This window comes from Lytechinus variegatus, chromosome 10, assembly GCF_018143015.1.
Source record: "Lytechinus variegatus isolate NC3 chromosome 10, Lvar_3.0, whole genome shotgun sequence".
In the NCBI taxonomy this organism is placed as follows: domain Eukaryota; kingdom Metazoa; phylum Echinodermata; class Echinoidea; order Temnopleuroida; family Toxopneustidae; genus Lytechinus; species Lytechinus variegatus.
In genome coordinates, this window is record NC_054749.1 from 18,529,101 (window position 1) to 18,540,041 (window position 10,941).

General features: G+C 34.1%; 1 protein-coding gene across 1 annotated transcript in view; it reads left to right on the forward strand.

The window, feature by feature from the left end:
- LOC121422418 (protein HID1-like) overlaps positions 1-10,718 on the forward strand; it is a 40,418-nt gene extending 29,700 nt beyond the window's left edge. The window contains exon 20 of the mRNA XM_041617449.1: positions 4,815-10,718. Coding sequence (XP_041473383.1) covers positions 4,815-4,878 — 64 coding nt within the window. The 3' untranslated portion in view covers positions 4,879-10,718. The remainder of the gene's footprint in view (positions 1-4,814) is intronic.
- Positions 10,719-10,941: the final 223 nt, after the last annotated feature.

Below are 10,941 nucleotides of genomic sequence, written 5' to 3' on the forward strand. Positions count from 1 at the left end.
CAAATCGTCCCTACACACATTCTATGGGAATTACAGAATTCAAAAGTCATTTGGTTGAACTCCGTGAGAATCAGGATTCAGGATTATAGCAATGACCTTTTGCACCTTAGAGGCTCAGCCATCTTTCCAAAACAAATTTATGTTTGTAGGAAAAATATGTGATGTCACTCATAAATGCTACGTAATTTGTACCTGTACAAACGCACAGTAGTATCTGGAAAACGTTTTGGTAAAAATTGCGAGTATCCAAACAGTAAATTATGACTTTCTTTTGTTTGTGTAGTATGTACACTTACAGATTACAGGTTTCAATTCTGTTTTCTCCTTCTTCCTCCTCCTCTTTGAGACTTGAAGCATAATTTGAGCATTGTGCAATATGCATAGATGCATGCAGTTTCTTCATATTTTAATGCCATTAGCTTACAAAAACTGATAAACTGCATATTCTTCTCACCACATGGTTCTGTTTATGAATGCCCTTATAAGCTTCAGTATGACATTCAGAACTCTAAGTTATGATTGATTTTATGTACAACTGGTGAACCTAACCGAGTCATGTCAGAGTTTTGTGTTCTGGAATCCGCCAGTGTTGGGCCGGTCAGAATCCGGTATCCCAATAAATGAATTCACGAATGGGAAAGTACAAAGAATTTACAGATTATACAATACTGATTTCATTTTTTAAACAAACATTCATTGTTCTCTTTGTTAGTAGCTAAGCTACGAGAGGCCTACATGTATAGAGTCTGCCGCCCTCTACAGTATATGCATCTCGTAGCTTAGCATGTACTTTTATTAATCTTTTATTCACTGCCTGCATGTTAGATTTCAAAGACTAACTGATATGAATCTTTTTATTTCATTCCAACATTAAAGGTCTACGAATCAATTTATTCTATTCCATCCTTCTAATTTCAGCACATTATTCAGCATGTCATATCATCAGTTTTGAAAGAAGAATGCAGATAACTTATTTCCATCATATTAATATAATCCATGTTCTAAGTTTATCATTTCATTTTACCCTTGTTTTGTAACACTTTCTCTTTTACTTTTCAAAAGTTTTTCCATATCAGTTCATAAAATGCTACATCAACTTTTTTGACACTTCCTTTCTCACTTCATTCTTTGTCATTTCTTCTTTCAATCATTCTCCCTCATCCCATTTTCTCTGATGGTGTTTGCCTCTCTCTCTCTCTCTCTCTTGCTATTTTTCTTTGTCATTCCCCCTTCATTCTTCCCTCTCTCCATCGCTTTCTTTCATGCTCAAACTCTTCACCCTGTTTCCCCAGCTTTCAGCTCCGAGAGTGTCTCTTTCTCCCTCTCTCGCTCTGTGTCTCATGTCATATATACAGAACTTCATAGTAAAGTATTAAACAATCAGTCAATAGTCTCTGGGCTGAAATAGCCTATGCTGAGCTGTGCAGTGGACAGGTATATTGGACTGCAATTTATGAAAATTCTTTAATAATCAACATATAAGAAGTGGTTGCCATGGTAACTATGTGCGGTCATAAGCTCTCCATATTCCTTATGTTTGACTTTGATCTTTCAAGGATTCATTGAACTGCTTTCTGATCCATTTGTGATGCTGGAAAAGTAAGCTTTAAAATTAAGCAAACTGATTTATGTTGGCTTTTATTTTAGTTTAACATTATTTGACTTGGTGCACACCAAATACATGTTGTTCTGCTTGTTTGAATCTCTCTGTCTCTCAGTGTTCTCTGTCTGCCTCCGTATCTCTCCTCTTTTAATCTCATTTTCTTGTCTCGATAACTACCCTCTTCTGTGGTAAATACATTTCTTAAAACCATATGGCCCTGGCAAGCATTTCATCAATCAACCGCATCTCACAAGAAAAAATCTAATACTTTTTTGTATATGTGATAACTAACAACCATATTTCTTTCCATTTCATCTTTAACAGAACCAATCCTTCAAAGTTTGAGCTATCAACAATCTCAATATATAGCAACATGTAAATGAGGCATTCTTTTTTCTTTTATTGAAATAATGCCTGTTCTTTTTTTTATTCTTTGAAATCTTGTTTTTGATCATTTCATTCCATCTTGACAAATATTGTAAAGACTGAAACTTAATGACAATGTTTTGTACATGTGCACTAATTGCATGTACAGGATTCAGTGAATGCAGTAAATACTATACAGTGAAGTGAACAGGGAAAGAAAAGACAGAATGAAGTAGAAAAGATATGAAGTATGATTTTCAAAAGCCGGTTTTATCCAGCAAATACTTTGAGTTATGTATACTTTATGATATATAAGATGTAACATAGGTGGTACATGTAGTAACCCATTCACACAGCATGGCATGCACATTAACAACCACCTCCTATTTCCTCTTTGATTGAAATCAGAAACGCATGCAGTCTAAACAGGGCCTCACCATTGCATGACACCGTCTATCACAGATTTTAAGTCCATTCACACACCCCTGAATTTATGAGGAATATGTATACGTGGCGTATCTGAGTGACAAGTGTTCTTTGTATTTCTACAGGAATTTGGAACCACCCATCTGGTACGATACAGCAGTGAGGCTGTTTGAAGTGCAGAGAATCAACGACAGCTAGTCACAGGTTGCTGCAGACTTCTTCCGCATAATAAGCTCACCGGTATTGTGTTTTTGTTGTTAGTTTTATAATAGTCATTATCCATTAACCTCCTGTTTTATCCCCTACAGACTAACTCGAAGTGGTGTTAACAATTTCCACAGAGATACATTTATCTTCACATTTGTGTTGGTTAACTACTAGAAGCTAACACTTTTTTTTCTCACAGTTTTGTTGTGTATTATCAAGTGTTTTTGTATGAGTGCACTTTGCTTCACATCACTAAAGGTGTTGGATATGGTGTTGGGTGCTAAGGCAAAACAAACACCAGCTATTACACTCAACATAGAGCAAGGCTGGTGTTAATAAGATTAAATGCCTTATGAAGTGACTATTAGTCAGGTTGTTGTACAGAGTAAAGCCTATCTAAGAAAATAATCTTTACTTTAAGAAAATATAAAGTTTATTTTCAAAGTTCTAAATTTATAAAAATCAAAGTAATATCTTGTAAAGATATAATTTCGAATGAATTTTTACTTTAAAAAAATGGAAATGGATGTACTAGACTCAAAAGATACAGTTTCTGAAATGTCATGGCAAGCTTCTTACATTACAAATGTGTAGGATGCTGAATTAGCTATGCAGGGTGCCCAGCCAATCAGGGAAAATTATTTTACTTTTTCCCTGTCAGTGAAAAATCAGGGACTTTGATAAAATATACCTCAAAATATACCTTTTGACTCTCAAAATATACCTCAAATTGGGAAAGTGCCACAAATGAGGGAAAAATCAGGTCATTTTGATCGGCCCAAAAGTTGAAAGCACGGTAGTCAGTCAGACTCTGTTATATTTTGTTGCATATCAAAATAGCATCCATTGAATGACTGGTTATGTAGTACTAATTAGTTTTACATTATTGTTTTTATACTGAAAATACTTGAAAAGCTGGGAACCCTGGCTATAGCCCCTCTCAATCATTTTAATAATGTCAAGACATTCTGTTGTTAAGCCTCAACATGAGCAATGGATTCATTTTGGGTGAATCTGTATGTACTTTATGTATTTCATCTGTTTGCATCATTGGGGGTGTTCATGCACAAGAGAAAACAAAATTTAGATCATGGTCCAAATGTACATTATAATTTTTCTCGACCATTCACAGTTGACAACCATTCACAGTTGACAACAAAAAAAATCGCAAGAAAGAATTCTTGGAAACTTGCATGACCAGAGATACTTGTAACCTTGATTTGAAGAGCTGTATCGACCTGTGTACAGTATGCAGGGACAAAGGAATCATTTGTTCATAAATATTTGCTGTGCATTGTGGGATAGGAAAATATCAAATCAAAATCAAGGATTCTTATGTGTATACACAACACTTCTTGAATTTGTATTCTGTCCACACATGCAAAAAAAAAATTTAATTGGATTTTCAAATTTCTTTTTTTTTTTCCATGTGTGTGAACACCATTATTGATAAATATCTAAATAAGCCTTTCTCCATCCCTCAAATTCCTGAATGTCAATTTTCCGCTTCCATTAACATTGTTTCTTTTTAAGAGAAGTTCATTCTCCGAAAAATGTCCATCATTCATGAAAATCGTGTCTCAACCATCCATTGATCCACAGCCCTACACCCATGAAAGACGACATCAATTAACAAGCTACGATTTACCCTAGATGCATCTGCACTTTAGGCCATCAATTCCCTGATTTGAACATTAAAACGGATTACTGATAACAGAATAAGGATGTTAAGAGACTCATTTGCATATTAAAGCCAAGCATTACTGGTCACCAATTGCGGATGCAGCGCAATGACTATTCATGGTCGCCATAATGCTGCATAGAGTAATTACGCTGCTGGTCAAGCTGGTTGAGACAATGTGACATTTTCAGGGAATGGCCTTATAAGAACTCAATATTTTTGTGTGATCTCTATTTTTTTTTAGTGCCATTTTGTTACCATATTTTTTTCAATGCCATTTTGTTGATAACCATTGTTCAATTTAATTGACCGTCTTTTAATTGGGGTGTAAATTGAAAGGAAATGTATTTGCCTTTTCTTAACTTTCTGTTAATCCTTCATTAACACACTCAGAGAAAATCTGAAATTTGTTTTTATATAAGGGTTAATATAAATGCAACTAACCTGTTCATATTTCTATGTTTATTATAATCCAATCAAAATGAGTAATATATATATATATATTTATTTTGATTTTGCTTTCTCCAACAGGAACTTGGATCCACCGATTTGGTACGACACTGATGTGAAACTCTTCGAGATTCAGCGGGTGTAATATATTGCTAACAGAGTATATAGATCTAGGCTTGTATCCATGGTCCCTAAATAGTACACCACTTGGTTTAAATATGCATTTGGTCCAATAGCAATTCGGTCATAAGCCCACCTGATCTAAGTCCCATTTGGTGTAACTACCATTGGCCTAATGCCCACGTGGTCTTGGTCTAATGCCCACTTGGTGGAATGTGCCCATTTGGTCTAGTGACAGTTGGTCTAATGCCCATTTGATCTGATGCCATATGGTCCAATCCCATTTCATGCATACCTAACCATTTGCTCTAGGTTTTTATTTCCCTTTCTCAAAATTTAGGTGATGCCTATTTTGTCAGGTACAAACTTTCTGTCTAAATTGATTTCACATATGAAGTTGTAAAATAAATGGGGAACAACCAAGGCAATGAGACTGTCTTAATAAATATAATGCAACCATAAGATAAATTATTATTAGGAGGAATGGATACTGGACCAAGTGATGTTGGACCAGATGGCAATTTGACTAAAGTGTGAGTACATGTAGACCAAATGGGTTCAGTCAATATGGAGCTAAACCAGGGAATTAAAATCAACCGATCAATGTCAAGTTGATGTTACTCTCTTCCCGAGACAAGCCTCTCCTTTAATACCTAAAAGCATAACTTCATGAACAACTTAATGATGCAGCCACTGGTATGTTCTACGTGTATTGCCTAATGTCGAGCGTGCCACTACCAGCTCATCACGTGGTTCAGGTTTGGGAAATTGATTTTCAAAAAATCTTAACATGTTCTTTCTTGTGCAAAGCTAGATTGCTCCTTTTAGCCTATATTTCAGCCTTCTGATCAACTCTAAATGACATCCTTGCATAATTTATTTATAGAAAAAGATGTCTGTATATATTGATTTCATCTCAAATACAATTATCACACAATGGGCATGCATTTCATTATGCAAGTATGTAGGAGTGGCAATGATATATGATGGAGGGGGGGGGGCACCAAAGTTCACTATCCCAAATCATATTGAAAGGTCAGAGTGGAATAGATAACGTTATACGAGGGAGTAAAGCAAGCGAGCTGATGGATATTTTGAAACAATAATGGACAGTCGTCAGTGCATGAGTGTGGTATTTTGGCTTAATTTAGATTTTTGTTTTTAAGCTACAAAAAATTCAATGATAGATTATCCCCCTGCCCCCCCCCCCTAAAAAAAAGAGAACATATTGAAATGCGCTATTTATATACTTCACATCTATTTGGCTTTCAGGTGAATGCACTAAGAATAACGTCATGTATTAGTAAAATGTCTACCAGCATCTTCAACTGTTCATTGTACATATACATGTATATGTATTTAAAAAAATATTGTATATAAAATATGTTTTTTGGTCAAAGTACAGGGATTTTACTTTGTAGTACATACATATTTTACACCTGCTTGAAGTGGGACAGGTGTCACAAAAGAAAATGAGCTATTCTCAAAGCCACTTGTCAGTAACAGTGCTCATGCATTATTTAAAGAGTAATAAGAAAAGGACACCGTAAAGAAAGAGGCTCAGTTAGTATTGGAAATTGATTTTGTTTTGTGTGCACAGTTTGTCAGAGACTTACTATTACAATCAGTTGTAAGATTGATTGTATCTTTGATGTCACAGGGCCTACTAGGTCCTTCATGTCACTTAGGATGTGCCATTCTGGGGTGGGTTTCACAAAGATTCAAGTGTGACTTCTAAATCGCACATAAAGTAAAAGAAGAGTGTTGTATATCATAATGCATGATAACTTGATACATATGATACAACATTGGAATACCTCCCCCCCCCCCCCCTTTACTCCAGCATTGAACAAATATAACATGGACTTTGAATGATGGCTGGTGATATGGTGCTATAATACATTTCAAGGAAGACATTTCCAGTTGCTTCACCAATGTTGAACTTGGCGAATGACTTGCCTTAATCCAGCTTCACAATGTATAATCCTCTTTGATCAAAATTGTGTTAATATACGATAAGCACCTTGACTGATCACATCTACAGTGTACATGAACCTTATATAGGTAGAAAAGAGTAATACAAATATTCTTATAATTATTCAAGCTTATTCTTGCATCCCAAATAAAGGCTGAACCAGTTTAGGATTTTCAAAGATCTCCTTCCCAACAGAATGCAATGCCCAGGAGTCAATTGCTCTGACATCACTTTTGACTAGAAACCAATTCTGCCTTTTCTGATACAGTAAACCATAGGGAGCTCCCAAGTATTACAACACCAGTCCTGATTTTCATATAACCAATGCAATGATAATTCATGAATGCATGTAAAGATCAATTTCACAGATTTCTAAGATTCTACACTTTTCTGATTGATAGTGTTCTTTATTCAGAAACCTTTTCTGCTTTTGATGTATGAAAATACTTTCAGGCTTTGGGAACTTTGTAAATGAAGTATTGATAACATTCTGGCACTATGCCAAAACAAACTAATCAAAACTAAGATTGAAATAACTGAAAATAATTCCTTTTTTTTAACATGTGGTTATGTTGGGTTACAGTCTTATATTTTGTGGTGATATATGAAACATTAACTTCCCCAAAAATTATCTATATGTGCAGGTTGTCCACATACATGTAGACAAGTTCTTGTAATACATGTTTCGACTGGGGAAAAATATATTCAAAAGAAACCAAACTTGTGGTCTGTTATAGACAGATGGTACTTCTTTGCAGACAGCTCCATTTCCTTAAAAAATACATACCTTTTTGCACAAATTATCAGTGTATGCATGTATATTTTAAGATACCGGTAATATACCTTGACGTTTCTTTTTCTACTGGGGGCCTGGGCATTAAAGCCTACTGTCTCTTGGCAAGTACATGTAGGTTGATAAACATTTCACCAAAGAGAACTTAAAATGATAATTTTAAAGCCTATTTGGTTGACTTTTGAGTGATGTCATGCAAGCATTTTTTTCTTTCAACTGAATCATGTCAGCCCAATCTCTTTAATCGTAAAATTTGTGACTCTGCAATGCCGTTTCTTATGAAATACACTTGTTTTCACATGCCAAATGTAATTATTGAAGTAATGAATTTGATTGTATCAAATATGAGAGTGGATCCTCACTATTTATTTGGAATTGGTTTAAATTATTACATGTTGCATCCAATGCCTTCTGTATTACAAACAGAGCACATCATTTTTCATTTGATTGATTTTTCATTTGGGAAACCTGATTGTGCAATTCGTAGTCTTTATTTTTGAATCCTTGTAATCATTTTACCCAATTCAAATAAAAGGCCATTAACATATACAATTTGATTGAGAATATGTCTTTAAATGGAAAATGACTATTACATGCATATAAAGACACTCTTTTACATGAACTTTGACTGAATAAATTTGTAATTTCTTCGAATCAGTCTTGACTCAGGCATCATCAAAATGATAAGTAGACTAGAAGCACAATTTCTTCTGAAAATGTGATTTATTATCCATTTACATGCATGCGTCTCCAAGTAATGTAGAGATGTAATCTGTTTTAGCGGTATAAAAAGAGAATTGCTGTTGTGCAAGTACCATGCAAAGTGGTTGTTGCCCAAGAAGTATTCAGTATAATTGTTTATTGCTCTATGAAGTACCTACATGTAAGTGGTGATGTCCCCCCCCCCTCCAAAAAAAAAATAATAAAGTAATAAATGAATAAATTAGAAAAGAAATGGTAATAATAATGATATTAATAATTGTTTCCATGTCGTTTTTTATGTCACATTTATGTGGAGCATTATGGAAAGACCTTCACAACCAGGTCCACAACTCATATTTGATGGGAATACATAGCTCCACAGAGGCCCAAGATATGGCCGTACAAATTTGCCTCTTCCATACATGTACCGGTATTGGTAGGAAAAAGTCTGGCTCCAAACAGTTACAAACCAGGCCAGTACTCACTGATCTCATAGGGCCTATTCCTTGCAATGGGCAACTGCGAATTCAATTATTTGGTCAGTGGATTTTTTTTTATCATACTCTGCTGAAAAATGGTCATGAAAATGATGAAACGCACCAAAGAAAATTACTGCCACATTCTATGTTTTGTTCTCATAATTATTGGAAGATATGACCCTCTACAATCTGTACATAACCTTGGAATGACTATTTCCTTGTGACATGGTGGAGACCTGTAGTTGAGATATAGCTGCTTCACTTTACTTCCTTTATTATTGGCCAGAATAACTTCATATGCATGCCAAGTTCTCCAGACAAAGGGGTTCTAGAAAAGGAAAATGCAAAGTAGAAAAACATACTTTGTTTAATGTGCCAGATTGATTTATCATAGTAAAGGTTATTATCATTGTCTTATAAACAAATGTAAAGCTAGGATCACAATTGTATTTTATTCCCAAGGTATATGACATTCCACTATATGTATATAGGCTGAGAGTGCTCGTGTCAAACAAATTAAAAGATATTATTTCTTCATTATACTTTTTAATGATAAATGTTGATCTATGCGTTATTTCGTCGAGTTTTAACGATACAAAAGGGAGATTAAGTTATGTTAGGGTTGTATTTTTAATATTTATTTTTAGTCTAAACACATTTAGGAAACTCCTTTCGTGCTGTGATTTGGTTGCTGCTTAGGTCTGCTGTATATATTTTGTATGCTAGTTTATAAAGTATTTATTCCCAATACGGTACAGCTTATGGGTTTTTACAGGTAACACTTGATAATTTGTCTTTGCTTAATTAACTATTGAACGGCTTCTGTCATCATGTTTTGTTGTGTTTATTTGCATGTGGCTATGGAATGCTATGAATTAACCAGGTGCAATACTTTTGTTCCAAATTTTCTGTCTAATAGTTGTACTGTTTCTGTTTTGTTGATGTGGTCATTACTAAGCTCAAATTCTGCCTGTAAGTAGAGTAATATCAATTTAGATTATATACTATAAACATATATATAATTTGTTTTTTAATTTCTTGTTAGAAAAAGAACAACTTCATTTTAAGGGTAGGCTTTGGTAAAACACTGTAAAGTGGATCTGTGAAAGCACTGCACTCCAAATGGAAGAGATCTAGTAAGTGGTACTATGCACCCTCCCCCTACTCCTTTTAGCTCTTTGATTGATCTAATTGAGCAAACGTTTTTTATCATCTGTTTTCTTTTTTGGATTAAAAATGTCTGCTTTTTATATTTTCATCTTGGATATGAGGGAAATAAAGAATGGAATTTTATTTCATCTTATGATGAAAATATTCCCTTAAACATGGATCAAATGATCTTTGTGCAATCTAAATGGCATATTTTTTTAGTACTTACAGTGTATTTTCATTTGTTTTGTTTTCTAAAACATGTCATTCCTATTCAATACATAAGCAGTGCTGACTGTATAAGTATTCCCTTCTACCATTACAGTAATACAAATATAAATACAAACATTTCTTTAATAGTACATGAATTATAAAGATAACTTCAAAATGGAATTGCTATTTGTAGACTCGATTGGAATTCAAATCCCATGTTAATTGAAAAAGAAAATACTTACCAGGGTACACTAGTTTACCATACTGAATTAATTTCTATTATGTTTATTTTAGATTCACTCTGTGTCATGAAAACCATGTTGTCCTCTTCTGTATGTACATGTATAAGGGTGCATGTGCAGTTGTATTATATTACACCAATTTATTTGTTTACAGAAACAAGTTACATTGTATGATACATCATCCATGTTTGAAATAAGTGACTGTCTTATAATTAATGTCATTGTTGCGGTGGTCATGTAGACACTTGATATTGAAAGGTGAAGATCATTAGAATTTAATTGACTATTAAAACATTGGAAATAACAAATTGATATCAGCTGTGAATGATGATTTAAATGGTACGTTTTCCTGGTCTTTATTCTCATTTTAAACTTTTATTTGATAAGTTATGATTTAAACTAAGAATTGCGAATTTGTGCAAAATGCCACTGGAAACTCAACATTTGAAGTTTGTTTCAACTGTTGGCCATACTGTCTAGCATATTAAGCCACTTTTTGTATTTATGTGATAGTAAGGGCCATTTGGTAATTCTT